This window comes from Coregonus lavaretus (assembly GCF_964263955.1).
Source record: "Coregonus lavaretus genome assembly, chromosome: 17".
Classification (NCBI taxonomy): domain Eukaryota; kingdom Metazoa; phylum Chordata; class Actinopteri; order Salmoniformes; family Salmonidae; genus Coregonus; species Coregonus lavaretus.
Window position 1 is genome coordinate 34,261,149 of NC_140004.1, and position 24,707 is coordinate 34,285,855.

At 40.2% G+C, this 24,707-nt stretch overlaps 1 protein-coding gene across 1 annotated transcript in view; it reads left to right on the forward strand.

Annotated features, from left to right (window-relative positions):
* Positions 1-24,707, forward strand: part of LOC311144379 (dual specificity testis-specific protein kinase 1-like) — a gene marked incomplete at both ends in the record, with an annotated part of 43,854 nt that continues 19,147 nt past the window's right edge. The window contains 4 exons of the mRNA XM_084180397.1: positions 1-96; positions 531-656; positions 21,458-21,464; positions 23,566-23,774. Coding sequence (XP_084036523.1) covers positions 1-96; positions 531-656; positions 21,458-21,464; positions 23,566-23,774 — 438 coding nt within the window. The remainder of the gene's footprint in view (positions 97-530; positions 657-21,457; positions 21,465-23,565; positions 23,775-24,707) is intronic.

A 24,707-nucleotide genomic window follows, 5' to 3' on the forward strand; every position in this document is an offset into this window, starting at 1 on the left:
ATGGCGGTGCCCAGTCTACAGATCATGGCGTCCTGGCTGCTGACACGATCCTCCAGAGACTCCGTTACCACCGCTGGTCCTGTTGACTCCATAAAGGTGTGTTATTCTGTCAAAAGGGGTGATGTGTACGCGGCAGTGAAGTCAGGCGCAGGACACAGAGAAACAGGATGACTACTTTACTTAAAGTTAACACGCACAAACAAAAGTCTCCACAACACTGGAGGAGTAACACACTCTGTGCGTAAAAGGCGAACTAGGTATGCCGAACATCAACAAGACAAAAAGACAATAACACACAAAGGCCAAACGTAAAACAAGGGAACTTATATGTTACACAATCAACACAAAATAAAAAACAGGTTTACAAACTAGACAACACAAGACAAACACCGAAAACATCGATCGACAGTAGCTAGTACTCCGGGGACGACGAATGCCGAAGCCTGCCCGAGCAAGGAGGAGGAGCAGCCTCGGCGGAATCCGTGACAAATGTGGATATCTTTACACTGTTCTATGTGGGCCTGCCCAAGGAAGGCCAGAGCTTCCACATTCAGCAGGACCTGGAAGACATACCCTGCTACCTCAGGATCTTATTGGCGTCCAGGTTTGTGAGACCCATCCCCCTGGAGGATGTCTATGTGGGGTTGTGTCTGAAGGTACTAGGGGTCCGGCCTGTGTACTCCCAAACTATGCTTCTTCCCAGGAACTTGTTTGAGGTCTGTCGGTTGCATTATGAGAGGTGTACGTATGCCACACGAGTCATTGTCACTGGATTTAAACCACATGAGTTGCTGGGCATTTTAGGAGGCTTCCAGAAAGGCCATCTCACCTGCTGATGTCTCATCCTTCTCATGCACTAAAAGGAATAACTAGCCCTCTAATGAATGCATCTGTTCCTTTGTTTTCTCGTGATATTACAACTAGGACATCTTTGTAAAGAATGTGCATGGAGGCAATGTTCTTTAAAGTCATACGCAATATTCTGAACTTGACTGGTGTTTGTTGGTAAAATGCTAAGCTAAAATGAGGTGAAAGGTTTATAATCGACCTTACTAAAGTAAAAATTGAAAAATTGAGTTGATGTAGAATGAGATGGAATTATGCCAAACATGAGCAAAGACCTGTAGTTCCACTTTATTAACAGCTGGAGGCATAGTTTACCCACTTTCCTATCACAATGAGGTGGAAGTGAACGGATCAGCATCACTATGCAATTGAGTGGGGTATTATGGACAGAATATCATAAACATATTATTTTATCGTATTAATTGAAGTGCCAACTTATCATAAAACATACTGAATCTATCCAATTACTACTTCAGAAAATGTATTCTACATTCGGTACAATGTATTTTCATCGGCTGCACTGAATAGTGTTATTCAACAAGTATGCCATACTGCCTCTATCTTTCATGCAATTTAATTTAACTGGGAAATGTAGTTGTTTGATGTTTTACATGTAGCAATCCATGTCATCATTAAATGTTTGTTGAAGGTGGTGACTGTTACCTAACATAATTGCTGTGGGAAAATTATGAAGTAACAGGAAGAAAAATGAAGATGCAGTGTAATTAACAGGTGGTTGGATGGTGAAATTATGATAGAATGATAGAATCTCTCCGCAGAAGTAGAGAGATGTGTCAGTGTGTGGGATCAGAAATAGGCTGATGATTCATGAACACTAGAGTCTGCAGCCTGGCTCTCTCAGCCAACTTGCAGCAGATGTCTGACTAACAGTAACGCTGTAAGACCAGTCACACGAACTATAGAACAATAAGACTGTGAGAAACAACAAGTTTCAGCCGTTCTTTGATATGTTACCCTTCCTTTCCCCCTGTTGTATTCATTTCACTCCCACACTCTCAGAGGGAGTTTATGCTTCGGCTGGTGCACACAAGATAGTAATACAATGTGTTCCTCGTTATCATCCAAAGTGTTTGACATGACAATGTTCCTAGAAATATAGCCGGTTCACATAATGTATGTGAGTTTCAGTGACTGTCTGTCAACACTGTAACATTATATATATATGGTCCCATATATCTCAGTTGGTAGAGCATGGAGTTTATAGTGGGTTTAATTCCCGGGACTACCCATATGTAAAATGTATGCATGCCTAACTGTACATTTCTTTGGATAAAAGCATCTGCTAAATGGAATATTATTATATATATTACAGTATATACTGTGTTATTTACCTCTTGTGCCTTATTTGCCTTATTGTACCTGCTGAATAAATACATGAAAAAAAACGATTTCCATTTCTCTTCTATTGCATGATTACAAAGTAGCCAACAGCACAGTTGATCGGTGGCTATAATGTAGCTTACATAGTGGGTGGAGACTGAGTTGAGCGATATCAACCGACGTAATTACAGTTGGTTCCAAAGGCAACCCATCAAACATTAATGTCATCAAGATTGTTTCACCCCCGCTCCGACATGCAACCGCTTTCACACCCTGCTTGGCGAGCGCGTTGGTTGGAGACTGAAGAGCCGCACAGCATATACGGAAACAGTGCATTGCGCACCGAATTCGGATCCCAGTGTATCCTACGTAGCTAACTCAGTTAAAATATATCACTGTGTAGAATATAATCAATACATTTCTGGGAGAACACGTTACTCTTTATAAACAAATTGGACTGTTGTTATAACGATGTAAGTACAATTTATACCGGTCAAGTATGTGTGTTGTCTGTGCTTAAATATGTGTTCAAGGTGTTGGAGTTATAGCCTAAAGTTTCCCTTATTTTTTTCTTCTAATAACAAGAGATCATTGATTGAAGACGTGAAGATTAGGCTACAGACCAACAATGTACAGAATATAATATCTGACTGGGGAAATGGCTGGGTCTTATTCAAAGATCAAGACTCATTTGTAAATATTTGTCATATAGCCTACATTACTTATGTAGTCCTGTTTTTATTTTTAATATTTGAATAGATATTTACAGAAATTACAGACATGGTCAATATTTCTATTTGGAGCTTTTGTGTGTGAATATTCTAGGGTTAATTTGATGGAAAATGTGAATGCAACAGCTGGCCTATTGAATATATGTTTGCGCCTGCCTCTAATGATGCCTGCATGAAAGCAAAGCCTAATGTTTGTCACAGTATAGTAACAGTCCTGGCTCTGTGTGTGTATGTGTATGTGTGTGTGTGTGTGTGTGTGTGTGTGTGTGTGTTTGCTCATTGTTGCATGCATGTGGTTCTCCCCAGCTTCTGGATAAAGACTATAACTACTGCCAAGCTGGCTTGGGTATTGTACTGACTGGCGGCCAGTGCATTTCCACCCATCGTCAAGATGCATATGAATAGCTTATTAAATCAATGGAGTAAGTACTGTAACAACTATTTCTTACCCCTCTTAATATTGCATTGAAAATGCAATGAAAATATACCCTAAAATCATCATATGACATCCCTGTCATATCCTTACGTTTTTGATGTTCCCATGACAACTATGTGTCATATAGAAACATTTCAGTTTTACAGAAGTAGTGCATTGAATGTTTATCCTAAGCCCTATTTTTACTGTTAGTCATATGCCTTTGATTCCGAGTGACTCCATCCTTTACACTGAATTGTTTTATATCTTACATTTTTCAAATATTGTTGCTGCTTGCCTGTGTTTGTGATTATAGCGTGTGTGCATGGAGCACCGTGCATTGAGTTGGATGTTGTTGATGAACAGCAGCTATAGTAGATGTAATAACATTCTGTGTCTTATAGGTGTGTGTGTTTCTGTTTCCAAACCTGCACCATTCAGGTGTGTCCCAAATGGTACTTTTAACCAGAACCTTAGTCAAAAGTAGTGCACTCCAGGGAATAGGGTGCCATTTGGGGCACAGACTCTCTGATACAGTGTGACTAAGTGTGTATAACTGTCTTGTCCTAATATAGAAACTCCTCAGTATTGTGCGCTCCTATCCTAACCTTTTTCAGAGGTGTTGAGTCAGAGAACTGTCCTACTACCCTGTTGCATCTATCTATCTATCTATCTATCTATCTATCTATCTATCTATCTATCTATCTATCTATCTATCTATCTATCTATCTATCTATCTATCTATCTATCTATCTATCTATCTATCTATCTATCTATCTATCTATCTATCTATCTATCTATCTATCTATCTATCTATCTATCTATCTATCTATCTATCTATCTATCTATCTATCTATCTATCTATCTATCTATCTATCTATCTATCTATCTATCTATCTATCTATCTACAGTGGGGGGGGGGGGAAGTATTTAGTCAGCCACCAATTGTGCAAGTTCTCCCACTTAAAAAGATGAGAGAGGCCTGTAATTTTCAGCATAGGTACACGTCAACTATGACAGACAAATTGAGAAGAAAAAAATCCAGAAAATCACATTGTAGGATTTTTAAAGAATTTATTTGCAAATGATGGTGGAAAATAAGTATTTGGTCACCTACAAACAAGCAAGATTTCTGGCTCTCACAGACCTGTAACTTTTTCTTTAAGAGGCTCCTCTGTCCTCCACTCGTTACCTGTATTAATGGCACCTGTTTGAACTTGTTATCAGTATAAAAGACACCTGTCCACAACCTCAAACAGTCACACTCCAAACTCCACTATGGCAAGACCAAAGAGCTGTCAAAGGACACCAGAAACAAAATTGTAGACCTTCACAAGGCTGGGAAGACTGAATCTGCAATAGGTAAGCAGCTTGGTTTGAAGAAATCAACTGTGGGAGCAATTATTAGGAAATGGAAGACATACAAGACCACTGATAATCTCCCTCGATCTGGGGCTCCACGCAAGATCTCACCCCGTGGGGTCAAAATTATCACAAGAAAGGTGAGCAAAAATCCCAGAACCACACGGGGGGACCTAGTGAATGACCTGCAGAGAGCTGGGACCAAAGTAACAAAGCCTACCATCAGTAACACACTACGCCGCCAGGGACTCAAATCCTGCAGTGCCAGACGTGTCCCCCTGCTTAAGCTAGTACATGTCCAGGCCCGTCTGAAGTTTGCTAGAGTGCATTTGGATGATCCAGAAAAGGATTGGGAGAATGTCATATGGTCAGATGAAACCAAAATATAACTTTTTGGTAAAAACTCAACTCATCGTGTTTGGAGGACAAAGAATGCTGAGTTGCATCCAAAGAACACCATACCTACTGTGAAGCATGGGGGTGGAAACATCATGCTTTGGGGCTGTTTTTCTGCAAAGGGACCAGGACGACTGATCCGTGTAAAGGAAAGAATGAATGGGGCCACGTATCGTGAGATTTTGAGTGAAAACCTCCTTCCATCAGCAAGGGCATTGAAGATGAAACGTGGCTGGGTCTTTCAGCATGACAATGATCCCAAACATACCGCCCGGGCAACGAAGGAGTGGCTTCGTAAGAAGCATTTCAAGGTCCTAGAGTGGCCTAGCCAATCTCCAGATCTCAACCCCATAGAAAATCTTTGGAGGGAGTTGAAAGTCTGTGTTGCCCAGCGACAGCCCCAAAACATCACTGCTCTAGAGGAGATCTGCATGGAGGAATGGGCCAAAATACCAGCAACAGTGTGTGAAAACCTTGTGAAGACTTACAGAAAACGTTTGACCTGTGTGATTGCCAACAAAGGGTATATAACAAAGTATTGAGAAACTTTTGTTATTGACCAAATACTTATTTTCCACCATAATTTGCAAATAAATTCATAAAAAATCCTACAATGTGATTTTCTGGATTTTTTTCTTCTCATTTTGTCTGTCATAGTTGACGTGTACCTATGATGAAAATTACAGGCCTCTCTCATCTTTTTAAGTCGGAGAACTTGCACAATTGGTGGCTGACTAAATACTTTTTTTCCCCACTCTATCCTTTTTTTCCCCACTCTATCTATCTATCTATCTATCTATCTATCTATCTATCTATCTATCTATCTATCTATCTATCTATCTATCTATCTATCTATCTATCTATCTATCTATCTATCTATCTATCTATCTATCTATCTATCTATCTATCTATCTATCTATCTATCTATCTATCTATCTATCTATCTATCTATCTATCTATCTATCTATCTATCTATCTATCTATCTATCTATCTATCTATCTATCTATCTATCTATCTATCTATCTATCTATCTATCTATCTATCTATCTATCTATCTATCTATCTATCTATCTATCTATCTATCTATCTATCTATCTATCTATCTATCTATCTATCTATCTATCCTTCCTCTGTGGTTTGAAGATCAGAGACTCATTTCTCTGAACAGGCTCCAGGTGAATAGATTTGATGAGAGAAATGTACTGGCATGATAGTGACTTGAGCATCTAAAATAGCCTTTGCTTTAAGGAATACTAGTGCCATACTAGAGTAGGAGTGCTGATCTAGGATCAGGTCGCCTTGTCCAGTCATTATAATCTGGTGCAGGACCTTTGTTTGTCTCTGTTTTGCCATCTGAGAGAAACAAGTGGTCTGATTCATGTAAAGCCTGTCTGTGGTGTGGGTCAGTGCATTGGAGCAGAGGGGAAGGGATGGTAAGGGGAGGTGAGGGGTGACACAGTGGATAGAGGAGGGGAGGGAAACAGAGGGGAGGGAATGGGGACTCAGGAGAGGGGACTCAGAGAAGGGAGGGGCTGGCATGATGGGACCTTTGAATCCCACTCCTTTCTCTTGGTTTGTTGTTGTTTATGATGATGTACAGTAATCAGAGGGGTTGAGTCTTTCTGTCTGTCCTCCTCAGAACCAGGATTCCCAAAGTACTGGAAAAATAGACTGACTTACAACATGTGTATGTTGATGGTTGCATCCAAATGGTACCCTATTCACTTTATAGTGCACTACCTGGTCAAAAGTAGTGGGGAAATAATATAATGCTATTTGCGATGCTGGCGTTCTGTCCTTTTGACTTCATAGCCTTACCTCCTTAGCTCACACAGATATCACTGTGTACTGTATGTTATAGTGAAGCATGCATGGGGATAACCTCAGGTTTCTGTAAAGGCTTGCACACATCGCACCAAATGTGGATCAGCGAGCTGTGTTTTAGGGACCACCCGCTGTAGACGTTTGACTGGCGACATTTTTCACAGGATTCCGCATGTAAAATCGATGCGCACTCGGTTCGCAAATGACGTTCAGAGGTGCTCAGTACTCTGGGCCAGCAACCTGTACTGGTGTGTCTGAGACCTAAGTCTGTTGGCTCTGTCCCAAGTGGTACCATATTCCCTTTATAGTGCACCACTATTTTACTAACTGATTTATGGTGCATTTTCAAAGATGTATGGGGTGTTGTAGTTAAACACCCAAAACAATTTCTGAGTTGTTGTTGTTTTTTCTCCCACTGACACTCCACTCTTCCCTCATCTGACCGATGACTTGAAAATAGGGTTGGAAAGGGAGGGTATATTACTGGAAACGTTCAATGTTTATCAGTAAACTACGTGAATTTTGGTATCTTTCAAGGATTTTATGTAATCTACCACAAGACATCTAGTTGCCCTTTTGTGTACTTCAGATTTAACACAGGTGTCTGTAATTATCTCTGGCCTCTCTCTGGCCTTTTCACGTGTAAAATATATAAAATAATTAAATAAGATGATTTAAAAATAAAATGACAATATGTATTTGTTGTCAACGTTTTGGCGGCAAACTTGTGACAGTTGTGAAAAAGGTCAATAGTTGTATGAGTTGCAGAGGTAATTGAAAATAATGCCATTGTTGACAAAATGCTTATTTAATCAATTAGCATATTTTTTGTTGAACATATGGTCTATCTACTAGAAACTCATGAACAACATGGACACATAGATAAAAAATGAGTACTATATATGAATGATTTATTTAAAAAGTTATTAAATTATAAATTACCAATGTTACGATTGATTGCCATATATTTTTTGTTAGTTACCAAAATTACTGAAGATTCTGTTAACTTTGGTAAATTACCGGTAGCTTTGCAACCCTACTTGCGAACTATGTTGTTCCTTCCTACAGTATTAGCGACTCCCGTCCAAGACTGTACAAGAAACACAATGTTCTTTAATGTTCCTAATCTGCCCTCCCTCACTAAATGTCAATTCCACATTTTAATGGAATAATATCCCTACTTCCCAGGTTTTAACGGAGGTTGCAATGCTTTTATTTCAGTATGCCTTAACATGTTTGTTTTATTGAGTGCTTATGATAGTAGTCTTTGAGTCTGGTGTTTGCAATGGCCTACTCTTACAGTGGTTGGCTACCCTGAACATGCCGAAACAACCCCTAGCTCAATTTGGTTGTTTGACCAATGCATGGGAGAGGTTCCATGGGATCTACAGGATAAGTTGGTGTCTGAAATGGCACCCTATTCCCTATATAGTGCACTACTTTGACCAGAGCTTTATGCATGCCCTGGTCAAAAGTAGTGTACTATATAGGAAATAGGGTGCCATATTGGACAAACACAAGTTAGAGAGGGACAGAGTTAAATTGTGTCCTGTTGACATTCTGTGTAACCTTCCATACACTGCATCCATCCAACTCTCTACCGTCCCACAATGCTGTGTTGTTCTCAAAAGTCATTATGCTGGCGGAAAGCATTTAGTGCACAGTTGATCCATGATGAGCAAATCTCCTTTCTCTCTGCCAGTGTTTCCACAACTGTTAACAACTACAGCATGTTGTGGTCCTGCATGGCCTGCATCAGTATAGTTTGTAGGCCTCATCATCAAAGTAAGAGCTCTACTGAACTGAATGACTACCGACCAGTAACAATCACTTCCATCATCATGAAGTGCTTTGAGAGGCTACAGAAAATACTATATCACCTCCTCCCTCCCTGACACACTCAACCCTCTCCAATTCGCCTATTGCCCTGACAGATCCAGGGACGACGCAATTGCCATTGCACTGCACACTGCCCTTACCCACCTGGACAAAGGATGTGAGGATGCTGTTCATCGACTACAGCTCGGCCTTCAATACCATAGTACCCTATAAGCTCATTACAATTCTAACAGCCCTGGGTCTGAACTCCTCCCTATGCAACTGGGTCCTGGACTTCCTGATGGGCCTCCCCCAGGTGTTGAAGGTAGCTAACATTACCTTCTCGACACTGATCCTCAACAAGGGGGCCCCACAAGGGTGCGTCCTCTGTCCCCTCCTGTATTCCCTGTATACCCATGACTGCGTGGCCTCACAGTTCCAACTCCATCATCAAGTTGGCTGACGACACGACAGTAGTAGGCCTGATCACCAACAACGAGGTGACCGACTGGATACAGGGAGGAGGTAGGCACTCTGACAGCGTGTGCCAAGTAAACAACCTCTCCCTCAACGTTAGCAAAACAAAGGAGCTGATTGTGGACTTCAGGAGGAACCAGGCTGGACACGGCCCCATCAATGGGGCCGCCGTGGAGACGGTCAATAACTTCAAATTCCCTTACGTACACATCTCAAAGAAGATGAAATGGTCTTACCACACGGACACCGTAGTGAAGAAGGCACGACAGCGACTCTTCAACCTCAAGATGCTGAAGAAATCCGGCCTATCCCTGAGGGCCCTCATAGTGTTCTACAGGAGCACCATCGAGAGCATACTGCCGGGCTGCATCACAGCCTGGTACAGGAACTCCACCGCCACAGACCGCAAGGCTCTTCAGAGGTTGATACGTGCAGCCAAACGCACCATTGCACCAGTATCATGACAAAAACTGAAAGACTGGCCAAAAGTTTCTACCCTCAGACCATCAGGCTGCTGAATAGCCACCACTAGTCAGCCACCTGCTCCCCCCTGCTACTTCCCCTATGGACATTCCTCCCGCTACTCCCCCCCATGGACCCCCCCCCCCCCCCCACCCCCTTAATTATTGGTAACACTTTACTTGACACCCAGTGTCATAACACATTATGACACGCTCATAACCATGTCATAATATGTCATAACAGCTGACATAACTTGTCATAACCTTTCATAATATGGTCATAACACTGTCATAACCTTTCATAATATGGTCATAACACTGTCATGGCACATTTATTTACACCTGTTGTGACATATATTGTGTTATTTTATTGCTGGTTATGACTCCTTTTTTTTATTTTATTTTTATTTTTATATATATATTTTATTTTTCATTATATATATATATATATATATATATTTTTTTTTTTGGGGGGGGGGTGGATCAGCTTAATATTGCAGATAGATTGTATCTTCTATCAATGTAATTGTCTGCATCACTTCCAATCCCCCATGTTTTTTTTATTTTTTATATATATATTCCCCTTTATTACTTTTCAACCCCACCATCCTTTCCCTACTTGGAGTAAATTAGTGAACAACAACGCCCAGGCCTCTACTTCCGGTCTATACTTACTATATACACCTTATGGACAGAGTTAATTTTACAATAATTCTATATATATATATATATATATATATATATATATTTTTTTTTATTTTTTTGCTCCTGAACTTCTTCTACTCTCAACCTCTCCGATCATTTTCATGATGTCCATCCGGTTTGCTTCTAAATGCCATATCTTTCTAACTGTGCTCTTTCCCAAAAGCTCCCAACATACAACCTATATACTTATTATGGACACAGTATGCTTACATTATTAGCTATCTTTGTTATTATTTGTTGTTATTTGTTATTAGTCCCATCCTTCAACTCTATTCAATACCTCCCATCTATCTCTTAACACCATCCATATAGGATTTCTATTTGCCATATATATTTCAACCGTACTGTGATGTTTTACAAAAGTTCTGAACCTTTCTATTCTCATTGCTTCTACAGATTGTGAATTAAAAATAAACATTTTTGCTAAAAGTATTATTATATTATTGATTGATTGACTATGACTTTTCAGATCACCCAGTAATGCTATCTGCAAGGTTAGTTCCAGGTAAATATTGCAATCCTTTAGCCATTCCTGGACCTGTGTCCAAAAACAAGCTACAAATGGACAGAACCAAAACAAATGATCTAATGATTCTATCTCTTCACAGCAAAATCTGCAGAGCTGGGAAGATTGTATCCCCCATATAAATAACATTCTATTGGTAGCAATAATTTTATATAATAATTTAAATTGAAAGATTCTAATTTTTGAATCCGGTGTCGTTTTGCGTGTCAGTTCATAAACACTATGCCATGGGATCGGTACGTCAAAGATCTCTTCCCAACTATTTTGCAATCTATATGGGACGGATGTCAATCCTTTGGTCCTTAAGTGAAACTGATATACTTTTTTATTTATCACAGTTTTCCTTAACCAATTATGTTCTTTAATGCAAGGCCGACAGACAAGTTCCTTACTTTCTCCCCCTTCAACTTTCCTCTTCCACTTTTGCGGTAAGGCTGCAATTATTTGGTTGTAATTTTGGGTAGAGCAGACATTTCCATATGTTTTTGTTAGCTGCATGTGCGACATAACTCCACCAGTCCTACCGATGATATCATTTACGAAGATTATACCTTTTTTAAAAATTCTGTCAAAAAATAAAGGTTTTTTGTCAATTAGTATATTTGAATTTATCCACAATATTTGTTGCATTATTTGTTCTGTCGTTTCTGGAGGATTAAATTGAAATTGCAACCAACTTTCTATGGCTTGTTTTAGAAATAGTGACATTTGGGAGATTATTTCCTTTTCAAATAACTGAAAGTGAGAGGTTGTAATCTGAATAAAGGGAAAAAGGCCTTTCTTGAACAGTGGGTGAGACAATCTTACTAATTTGCTTGAGAACCATTTCGGATTTAAGTATAACTTTTGGATGACTGAAGATTTTAGTGATAGGTCTAAAGCTTTAATATTTAATAATTTCTGTCCTCCGAATTCATATTCATTATATAAATATGCTCTTTTAATTTTGTCTGGCTTGCCGTTCCAAATAAAATTGAATATTTTTTTCTCATATAATTTAAAAAACTGTTTGCTAGGCGTAGGCAAGACCATAAGCAAATAGGTAAACTGGGATAATACTAAAGAGTTAATCAGGGTGATTTTTCCACAAATTGACAGGTATCTTCCTTTCCATGGTAGTAAGATCTTATCTATTTTTGCTAACTTTCTATTAAAATTTATTGAAGTGAGATCATTTATTTCCTTTGGGATATGTATTCCGAGTATATCCACATCACCATCAGACCATTTTATTGGTAAACTACATGGTAATGTAAAAATTGTATTTTTTAGTGATCCAATACGTAATATAGTACATTTGTCATAATTTGGTTTTAATCCAGAGAGGTTAGAAAATGTATCTAGATCCTCTATGAGGCTGTGGAGGGATTCTAGTTGTGGATCTAAAAGAAAACATGAATCATCTGCGTACAATGACACCTTTGTTTTTAAGCCCTGTATTTCTAATCCTCTGATATTATTATTGGATCTGATTTTAATAGCTAACATCTCGATGGCCACAATAAATAGATATGCCGATAGTGGACAACCTTGTTTCACTCCTCTTGACAGTTTAAAACTTTCTGAGAAATAGCCATTATTTACTATTTTACACCTAGGGTTACTATACATGATTTTGACCCATTTTATAAGAGATTCTCCAAAATTAAAATGCTCCAGGCATTTATATATAAATTCCAGTCGAACTTTATCAAATGCCTTTTCGAAGTCTGCTATGAATAGCAGGCCTGGTTTCCCATATTTTCCATAGTGTTCTATTGTTTCCAATACTTGCCTTATATTATCTCCAATGTATCTTCTATGTAAAAAACCTGTCTGATTAGAATGAATAATATCCGACAATACCTTTTTAATTCTATGCGCTATACATTTTGCTAGGATTTTTGCATCACAACACTGAAGTGTAAGGGGCCTCCAATTTTGTAAATGGACTGGATCTTTATATTTTCCACTTGTATCCTGTTTCAGTAATAATGAGATCAGACCTTCTTCTTGAGTGTCAGATAATCTACCATGTACATAGGAGTGGTTAAAACATGCTAATAACAGTCCTCTTAGTATATCAAAAAAGGTTTGGTATACCTCGATTGGTATGCCATCCAACCCTGGAGTTTTCCCGGACTTAAAGTCTTTAATTGCATCCAGAAGTTCCTCCTCTGTAATTTCACCTTCACATGAGTCTTTCTGTGTGGCTGTTAATTTGACATTATCAATAGAAAAAAAATCTCTACAATTAGCTTCAGTTAGAGGAGATGGAGGCGACTGAAAAGAAAACATATGCTTAAAATACTTTGTTTCTTCCTTCAAAATATCATTAGGTGAATTATGGGTGACTCCGTCAATTGTAACCAGTTTCATTAAGTTCTTTTTGGTAGCATTCCTATGTTGAAGATTAAAAAAGAATTTTGTACATTTTTCCCCATATTCCATCCAGTTTGCTTTATTTTTATAATATATTACACTTGATCTTTCTTGAATAAGTTTTTCCATTTCTTTTTGTTTTTCCTCTAATTTATTCTGAGCCTCTATGTTACAGTTTTTATTGCCATCTATCTGTTCTGTTAGACTTTCTATTTCCTTTCTTAGTATAAACTCTTTTGACCTAAATTGCTTTTGTTTTCGAGATGAGTACTGAATTGCATGGCCTCTAAAGGCACATTTAAAGGTGTCCCATACAATAAGGGGATTCGCTGTACCTATGTTATGTTGGAAAAAGTCAGTTATAAATTCCTTTGTTCTAATTATAAATAAATTATCATCTAATAGGCTTTGATTAAATTTCCAATATCCTCGCCCACGTGGAAATTCAGTCAGAGTAATGTATATGCCTATTATATGATGGTCCGACCGCATTCTGTCCCCTATCAACACTTTTTTTACTTTTGGTGCCAACGAGAATGAGATAAGAAAGAAGTCAAGACGACTAGCTTGATTCAGTCTCCGCCATGTATATCTCACTAGATCAGCATATTTAAGCCTCCATATATCTACTAGTTCTAATGTATCCATGACATTCACAATTTCCTTAAGAGCATGTGGGTGATTGTTTGTGGTGTGATTTCCTTTTCGGTCCATTGAGCTATTTAAAACAGTATTATAATCCCCCACCATAATAATATTGTCTTGAGTTGCTTGCAGACTTGATAATTTATTATATATATTGTCAAAGAATTGTGGATCATCATTATTTGGTCCGTAAAGGTTAATGAGCCATATCTGTTTATGGTCCAATACCATATTTAAAATAATCCATCTACCTTGCGTATCTATTTGGACAATTTGCACATTCGGATCGAAATTACTATTAATTAATATCATCACCCCTTTTGAATTTCTTTGCCCATGGGAGAAGTATATTTCCCCCCCCCCCATTCTTTTTTCCACGCTACTTCATCTCGAATTGTTGAATGAGTTTCCTGTATACAATAGATATTATATTCCCTCTCTTTGAGCCATGTAAATATTGTTCTTCTTTTGTTATTATCAGCTAAGCCATTACAATTATAACTGGCTATACTTATTTCACCATACACCAAAATGAGATACAAGTTTCAAGTCTATTTATCATTATATATGTTTGTAAATTTACCAATAAAAAATAGCGTAATGATTGAGTGTCCATATAGCTGTACCGTGATATTTGCATTGCTACGGAGTAACCCTTCAATTGTTCTCCACTAATTCCCCCGCTAAAGCCCCTCCCCATCCCAAGTTGAGCCGTCATCCCAGTGATCAGCATCCCACCCACGTCCCTCCGTATCCCTAAGGCCCCGAGAGGCCAGGACCCATCCATCGAAAACAGCACACAGTGCCACCCACAAAACAGAAGCAGGTTAACCGCCAAAAGCATTTCCAATGCTTTCACCTCTATATATATATATCTATATAACTATTTTTTTTTATTTTTATTATGCATATCCTATTTTCCATCATTATCAATTAATATGCGTAATAATGTCGGCAGTTCACGCATAGGATTCTAACATATAACCAGGATTGCCATTGTATTACATTTAATTCATTGACTAGCAATTATTATCCTAGCAAATAATTTTATCGACAGCCTCGAGTGGGATTTGTAGCGCTGTATGCAGGAAGTCCTTCATAATATTCTCTGTTATTTCTCCCTCCTTTTCCTGAATACCCGTAAGTACTAGATTTTCCCTCATGGATCTAGTTTGGATGTCTAGTAAGGCTTCTCTCAGAAGATTGTTCTCCTTTTTTAATTCCCTAACGTCCGTTTCCATTTTAGAGACTGTCACTTTTATTTCTTTGGTTTCTTTCTCCATTACCAAAGCTTTTTCGTCACTCATTTGAAGACTCGCTTTCAACTCTTTTACGTCTTTACTGACCAATTCTAATATGCCCAATTTGTCATTTATCGACTTCAACAGGTCGCTTTCCACACTTACCATACCCAGTGGTGAAAAGCATATATCATCTGTATCAGTCGATGAGTCGCGTTTCCTTTTGGGGATCGGCTCTCCACGCTTGTCTTCAGTCATGTTTGGGTGTTGCTTGTTGTAGTAATATTTGTCGATATATTTCTCTAGCCTTATGATCTTATTTCTGTTATTATCCAGATTGAATTATATTAACTGCGAATATATGAAATGCTAATATTTAGTCTAACTTACTGATTTTGAATATTATGTTTTTATCTTGAGGTGTTTTGTACCGATTTCTATTCAATACGCCATCTTGTCTACGCGTGCCCCGCCTCCACTACGCGTGCCCCGCCGCCTGGTTATGACTCCTACTCATTTATTCAAATGAGTTTCTTCCCTGCCAAGTAGTTTCCTTTCGTTTTAAAGTTATTTTCTTAATTCCTTTGTTGTTGTTGTAATTCATTCTTTACAGTCTGTTTTTTTTTCATCATTTTTAAATAGCTTGTAGAAAATACACTTTATAACACTGTCATGAAGCATTATGACCATTATGTGTCACTTTACTTGGACTACGAAAATACACTTCATGACACTGTCAAGAAGCATTATGACCATCATAATCATATAAGCCAGATAGGCCTATCACGTACATGCCCTTATATCAGTCATCAGTCAAAAAGAGGGTGTCTTGTCCTGCTCCTGAAATCTGCTACGACATTCATCCCAGTCATCAGCAACAGAGCATTGGGGCAGGTGCAGTTACAATGATAATTTAAAATGGTCAATTTTAACAACAAAAAATATAACATAAACATACTGTTGACATGTACGGTATGGTGTAATGGAATGTTTTGCCTTGTGTGGTAGGTTTTGTGGGTTTTGACACTCTCTTATGTAGGTTTCATAACCAGACATAAAATAACTACCGTTGTAGGTTTTATGGGTTTTTACACTCTTATGTAGGTGTCATAACCAGCCATAAAAAAACGCAATATATGTCACTAGAGGTCTAAATATATGTGTCATGACAGTGTTATAACAGGTTATCACAAGTTATATAAGCTGTTATGAAATGTTATGACATGGTTATGACCGTGTTATAACCTGTTATGATGCTAGATGTCAAGTAAAGTTTAAATTATTTGATAAAATATTAAAATAGTCCTTTACAACTTTAGCCCATAGAAAACACATTGAGTAACACATTCATAAATGGTAAAAAAAGACAGTAAAAAAATAAGTCATAAGGAATAAGGATTTTAAGTGTCTGTCCTATATCTCGGAGATATAAGAAAGATCAGGAAATATATATATATATATTTTTTTACACTTATATATTTGTTGGCACAAAACTACCTCCATACTTCCATTAATTTGTATGGGTTACCTTCAGATGAGTCGTAGAGCAAAACAGAGAACACATCTTGTTCGTGAGAGTCTCATCTTTCCATAGAGTGGTTATACTTGTTAGGAGGCTAAGACATTTTTGCTATAGACATTTTCGTGAGAAGACTGATTTCTCATGGTCTGGCAAACACCGCTGTAACTCGTTCACCTTACACCGCAGATGCGGAAGGCCGACATAGGCGGATGCTGTGGAAAAATCTCTAACTTAAAATTATTTTGAAGGGGATTTTTATATTATGTTGGATGGAGTTTTGTGCCCCAAAAACTAAAGGTTTAGATATGTGTCAAAGAAACAAAAATATTTCCCGACTTATGTCTCCTAGATACTCTATAGGACAGACACTTCAAAACCTTATTCCTTATGATTTATTTTTTGATATATGAATGTGTTATTCAATGTGTTTAATTGAAATTGTTTTGTTTTTTTTACTGAGGAAATGGATGTCAATGGACGGTCAATAGGCCTACGTCAGTTTGTGACAATTGCTGATGTACTGTATGCTCTTTCTAAAATACATTTTATTGACTGATTGAGTTAGCCATGTTGATCAGTTGCTGGTCACTCGTGTGGAAGCACTGGTATTTGCCTCAGGCTGCTGGTACTCAGATCTAGTCCAATAGTGGGTTAATGGGATAACCTATTTATAGAGGTCCCACCCACATGACTGCACAATGATGTAACAACAAAAGATGATGGATTTTTCTGAATAACACAATATGTGTAAGATACAGCGGAACTGTAACCAACAAGCTCTCACAGTCATGCTGCAAAATTAGACATTTTTCCAAGTTTCTCCCTGACTGTAACACTGATGCTAACTACTGCATATTTTAGCTCTTTGCTATGCCATCTATTTTGAACCTTTTAATGTTATTATTCAATTAACTCCCTTATTCCTGGCAGAAACTCAGTTATTTGAAAGTCTCTCCCTTTGTCTTTCTTTCTTTCTCTCTCACGCTCTATTTCTCTCTCTATCTCTTTCTCTAGAAAACATTTAAAGATGTTCATGCATAATTGAGTTATGCCTTGATTTGGACTCTCAGGCCACTAACTACAGGCTGAGCAAGAACCCAAATGTACAGCCATACAATCTCAGACAGACTGCCAAAAATGGCACATACATACATTTTAAATATAAAATTACAGTGGCTTCAGCATATTCCACCTGTGTGAGGTGACCTATAGTTGAGACTCAGCACAGTCAGCACCACAGATATGTGTTGTCTGGCCGGGTGCTGTATGTTTCAGACTTATTGATCATCTGTAGAGCCACACAACATGATCTCTCCATGCTCTTCCTGTGTTGGTCACAGAACTGCAGACGTAAGCAGGCAGCATCAGGGATCCTGTGGCGTTGTAGTCACTGTCTGTCTCCCCTGGATGGATATCTGAAGATCCACGAGGCAGTTAACACTTCAGTGTCCTCAGTGCATCCACCCTAAGTGTTTAGATTGCATCCTAAATGGCACTCCATTCCCTATCAGAGCCCATATAGGCCCTGGTCAAAAGTAGTGCATATGGTGCCATTTGAGACACATACAAAGTGTTGTGTTCACTTTAATGCACTCGGCTGGAGCCATATGTCCGGAGTAAATCATTTTGTAGGATTAATGACTCAGCTTCCAATTTGCACCATAATGGTCTGTGTCTGAGATCATCAGACGGAGCACTGGAGACAATTGACACATTTTGAGTCTGACTAGAGTATTGACTGAAGTCTGTAAGTGTGGATGGGAAGTTGCTGTTACACAAAGTTCATGATCACTATACGCGCTTACACATGCATATAGACTCGCATTCAAATGCACACATGTGCACACACACAGACACACACACACACATACACACATGTAAATAGTGCCACACATGCACTCGAAGGACATGAAGGTCAGTCAATACGGAACATTTCAATAACTTTGAACGTTTCTTCAAGTGAAGTCGCAAAAACCATCAAGCACTATGATGAAATTGGCTCTCAAGAGGACCACAACAGGAATGGAAGACCCAGAGATACCTCTGCTGCAGAGGATAAGTTCATTAGAGTTACCAGCCTTAGAAATTGCAGCCCAAATAAATATTTCACAGAGTTCAAGTAACAGATACATCTCAACATCAACTGTTCAGAGGAGACTGTGTGAATCAGACCACTAAAGAACACCAATAATAAGAAGAGATTTGCTTGGGCCAAGAAACGCAAGCAATGGACATTAGACTGGTGGAAATGTGTCCTTTAGTCTGGAGTCCAAATTTGAGATTTTTGGTTCCAACCCCCGTGTCTTTGTGAGATGCGGTGTGGGTGAACGAATGATCTCTGCATGTGTATTTCCCACCGTAAAGCATGGAGGAGGAGGTGTTTTGGTGTGGGGCTGCTTTGCTGGTGACACTGTCTATGATTTATTTAGAATTCAAGGCACACTTAATCAGCATGGCTACCATAGCATTCTGCAGCGATACGCCATCCCATCTGGTTTGGGCTTAGTGGGACTATCATTTGTTTTTCAACAGGACAATGACCCAACACACATCCAGGCTGTGTAAGGGCTATTTTACCAAGAAGGAGAGTGATGGAGTGCTGTGTCAGATGACCTGGCTTCAACAATCCCCCGACCTCAAACAAATTGAGATGGTTTGGAATGAGTCGGACCGCAGAGTGAAGGAAAAGCAGCCAACAAATGCTCAGCATATGTGGGAACTCCTTCAAGACTGTTGGAAAAGCATTCCAGGTGAAGCTGGTTGAGAGAATGCCAATAGTGTGCAAAGCTGTCATCATGGCAAAGGGTGGCTATTTGAAGAATCTCAAATATAAAATAAATGTTAATTCCATATGTGTTATTTCATAGTTTTGATGTCTTCACTATTATTCTACAATGTAGAAAATAGTAAAAATAAAGAAAAACCCTTGAATGAGTAGGTGTTTTGACCGATAGTGTACATATATGGACGAGCGATGTCAGAGCGACATGAACTAAGATACAGTGGAATATTATAGAAAACAGTATATACATATGAGATGAGTAATGCAAGATATGTAAACATTATTAAAGTGACTAAGATACCGTAGAATAGTGTAGAATACAGTATATACATATGCGATGAGTAATGCAAGATATGTAAACATAATGAAAGTGGCTAGTGTTCCATTTCTTAAAGTGGCCAGTGAATTCCAGTCTATGTCTATAGGCAGCAGCCTCTAATGTGATAGTGATGGCTGTTTAACAGTCTGATGGCCTTGAGATAGAAGCAGTTTTTCAGTCTCTCAGTCCCAGCTTTGATGCACCTGTACTGACCTTGCCTTCTGGATGATAGCGGTATGAACAGGCAGTGGCTGGGTGGTTGATGTCCTTGATGATCTTTTTGGCCTTCCTGTGACATCAGGTGCTGTAGGTGTCCTGGAGGGCGGGTAGTTTGCCCCCGTTAATGCGTTGGGCAGACCGCACCACCTTCTGGAGAGCCTTGCGGTTGCGGGCGGTGCAGATGCCGTACCAGGCGGTGATACAGCCCGACAGGATGCTCTCAATTGTGCATCTGTAAAAGTTGGTAAGGGTTGTAGGTGCCAAGCAACATTTCTTTAGCCTCCTGAGGTTGAACAGGCTCTGTTGCGCCTTCTTCACCACACACTGTGGGTGGTCCATTTCAATTTGTCAGTGATGTGTATGCCAAGGAACTTGAAGCGTTCCACCTTCTCCACTGTGGTCCCCTCTGCTGTTTCCTGAAGCCCACGATCATGCCCTTTGTTTTGTTACCGTTGAGTGAGGGGTTATTTTCCTAGCATCACACTCCCAGAGCCCTCACCTCCTCCCTGTAGGCTGGCTCGTCATTGTTGGTAATCAAGCCTACTACTGTTGTGTCGTCTGCAAACTTGATGATTGAGTTGGAGGCGTGCTTGGCCACGCAGTCATGGGTGAACAGGGAGTACAGGAGTGGGCTGAGCACGCACCCTTGTGGGGCCCCAGAGTTTAGGATCAGCGAAGTGGAGGTGTTGTTTCCTACCTTCACCACCTGGGGGCGGCCCGTCAGGAAGTCCAGGACCCAGTTGCACAGGGCGGGGTTCAGACCCAGGGCCTCGAGCTTAATGATGAGCTTGGAGGGTACTATGGTGTTGAATGCTGAGCTATAGTCAATGAACAGCATTCTTACATAGTTATTCTTCTTGTCCAAATGGGATAGGGCAGAGTGATGGCGATTCCATCGTCTGTGGATCTAGTTGGGTGGTAGGCAAATTGAAGTGGGTCTAGAGTGGCAGGTAAGGTAGAGGTGATATGATCCTTGACTAGTCTCTCAAAGCACTTCATGATGACAGAGGTGAGTGCTACGTGGCGATAGTCGTTTAGTTCAGTTACCTTTGCTTTCTTGGTTACAGGAACAATGGTGGCCATCTTGAAGCATGTGGAGACAGCAGAATGGGATATGGAGAGATTGTAGTAAAACTTTTGTCGCTTGCGTGTCTGTGTGAAGGCTGTGTCATCCTTTGTGACGTCATCTGTTGACGTGATTCCACCTCAGTCGGGAAATGGCCTTGCTGAAGTACAGAAGTATTTGGTTCAGATGCCTCTGACTCTCTCTCTCTCTCTGGCCCACATTTATCACACATCATTTTCACTACAAACACACCTCCCCTCTATCTGCCCTGAACTGAGAAAGCGGTCAGATATGTTGGACCTCAGAAAGAGAGTCATTCCCCTGAGGAATAGTCTCACCCTGGTGTGAACCAACCGATCTCACTGTTAAAGTCTCATAACTCACATTCCTTATCTGTAGGTGGGACGTCAGTAGGGCGGTCCCACTGGTAGTGTTTCTCCTGAAGGTCTCTGTGGTCAGACACAGGTCAAACTCACTGTTAGTGTGATAACAGGCTTTTCCACAGGAAATCACTTTACTAAGCTGCATCCCAAATGGCACCCTATTCCCTAGTGCACTACTTATGGGTCCTTGTCAAAAGTAGTGCACTATATAGGGAATAGGGTGTCATTTAGGATGTATATCTAACATTTCTTAATTTTTTTGCAGCTCAGTAACAAAGCACCTTTGTAAGACAAAGCTGAAATAGACCGGCTGAAAAATCTGATTTGTAGACACAAATTGAATCCAAACACTATGAAATTCAATTTAGAGACAGATTTGTTGTTTGTACAATGAGATTCACTCTCAATTCAAGTGAAGTGTAAGCAGATTGATGCTAAGGGAAGCTGTCACAATTACCTGATTTATCTACCATCATGTATTCAAACACACCAGACTTTAATCCACATCCATCTTTTCTGTGTGCCATATAGGATGTCTGTTCTCTGGGCTGTTCTGGCTTGGACAAGGCTTACCTACTTACTTATATAGGATGTCCAGTGTTGTGACTTCTGTGGAAATGACTGTTTTATTGAGGAGGGTTGCAGCAGGCTATAGCTCTGGTGACTGTGTGACAGTGTGGCTCTGGAATGAAATGTGAGTGTGACTTTCTACCATACAGGATGCCATATAGGATGCTTTGTGTTGTAATTTCTGTGAAAGTAACATTTTGATTGAGGTGGGTTGTAGAAGGCTACAGGATAGCTCTGTGTGACAGACAGTGTGTCTCTATGATATACTGTGGGTCCTCATCAGTGAGAGACATGATAAGGCTGCACTGTGAGCGTTTTCTCTGACAGCCAGCCGGGTTGGTGTCGTGGTGGTGGTGGTGGTGGTGGTGGTGGGTGGGGGCCACAGTTGAAATGAAAATGCTGTGATTGTTTGTACACGGCTGTGGCTGTTAAGACAATGGCAGCGTGTGTGAGAGCTAGCCTCTCTGTCATGTTGAATACCATGGTGGGGTTGATTCCCACTTGATTGACAAAGCCCTGCCAATTGTGTCAGCGTGTCAATCTGTGCTGTTCACTGGCGTCATTGTCAGGACCGGGTTTGTTGTTGCTGTCCTGGAAAACAAACTCCCTCTGCCCTTCATCCATGCTGTCCCGATACCGGAAGTCAAGTTGAAACAACTTATTTAAAGTAAAATATAGTGACGTGCGTAGCCGTAGAGGCTTGCGATTGTTCAATGGGTGAACATGTAAAATATACTGGACTGTATGTGTGTTTTAAGTGAAGGACAGATCTGTATGTTTTAAACCATATAGTGGTTGTGCCACACAGGATATATGCCTGTCCTGCTGCAATGAAAACAATGACAGTGTGGTTTTGTTTGCTGCACACACTTCCTGTTAGAGTTGTTCTTCTCAGCTACATTTTCCTGTGACAGTCGATTCCAATAATTTGTGTTTGATGTCTGAAAAGGGCTTAGAATGCCTCAAAGCCTTAAAATAACTCCTTAACGATAGAAGCACACACTGATAATTATACATAAAGCAATTAAGGAACATAATCTTATGAGAAAAAGCTCTGTTCACCTCTATCTGGTTATAAATTAATTAATGGAAGAGGAGCACCTAGGAACCATTATTCATGTCTCTTTGTTTCACTCCTTAAAGGGGAGGCACTTTCCATCCCATCGAGCTAATGAGTGTAGATGTAATTATTGTCCGCTCTAGTCCGCTCTCTCTTTCATCCACTGCACTTGATTTCTACTTAGGGTTATTTTGGGTTATTGCATACTCTTTGTAAGGACAGCCATTCTCTCAATGTAATCTGTCACAGAGGTGAGGGGTGTGACTAACCTGTGTCTGTGTGTGTGTGTGTGTGTGTGTGTGTGTGTGTCTGTGTATATGTGTGTGTGTGTGTGTGTGTGTGTGTGTGTGTGTGTGTGTGTGTGTGTGTGTGTGTGTGTGTGTGTGTGTGTGTGTGTGTGTGTGTGTGTGTGTGTTTGTGTGTGTGTGTGTGTGTGTGTGTGCGTGCGTTCGAACATGTTCATGTGTGTTTTGGTGTGTGTGTCTACCTTATAGCAGACATCACTCCCCACTCCAGGATGTGTGACTGTGACGTGGACGTGTCCTCGGAGCCCACCAGCCCCAGGCTCTACGGTGAGTCCTCTGACAAATACTGCCATGTGGACCGCTGGCAGAAGCTCCGCACCGCCGTCCGCAAGCTGGAGTTCTGGGAGAACTTCACCGCCGAGCTCATCGGGAGCGGCTTCTTCTCTAAAGTCTACAAGGTACCTGGTCCATCCCTAGCCATCTGTATTGAACCTAGTGTGCATCCCAAATGGCACCCTATTCTCTATAGAGTGCACTCTTTTTGACCATAGCCCTATGGGCCCTTGTAAAAATGATGCACTATATACACAATAGGGTTCCATTTGCGATGGTGGCAATGCCATTATTAGCTTGCACTCCATAAAGAATGCCTGAGCATACAAAAACCTGGGAGTACACAATGGTACTCCACTGTGCTTCAGTTTACAATCTGCACTATGTGCTTCAGTAGCGGAATAGGGAGAGAAAGGTGACATGTACAGTGAGGGAAAAAAGTATTTGATCCCCTGATGATTTTGTACGTTTGCCCACTGACAAAGACATGATCAGTCTATAATTTTAATGGTAGGTTTATTTGAACAGTGAGAGACAGAATAACAACAAAAAAATCCAGAAAAAACGCATGTCAAAAATGTTATTACATTTACATTTACATTTAGCAGACGCTCTTATCCAGAGCGACTTACAAATTGGTGCATTCACCTTATAGCCAGTGGGATAACCACTTTACAATATGTATTTTTTTTCTTTCTTTGGGGTGGGGTAAGGGGGGGTAAAAGGATTACTTTATCCTATCCCAGGTATTCCTTAAAGAGGTGGGGTTTCAAGTGTCTCCGGAAGGTGGTGAGTGACTCCGCTGTCCTGGCGTCGTGAGGGAGCTTGTTCCACCATTGGGGTGCCAGAGCAGTGAACAGTTTTGACTGGGCTGAGCGGGAAATGTGCTTCCGCAGAGGTAGGGGGGCCAGCAGGCCAGAGGTGGATGAACGCAATGCCCTCGTTTGGGTGTAGGGACTTATCAGAGCCTGAAGGTACGGAGGTGCCGTTCCCCTCACAGCTCCGTAGGCAAGCACCATGGTCTTGTAGCAGATGCGAGCTTCAACTGGAAGCCAGTG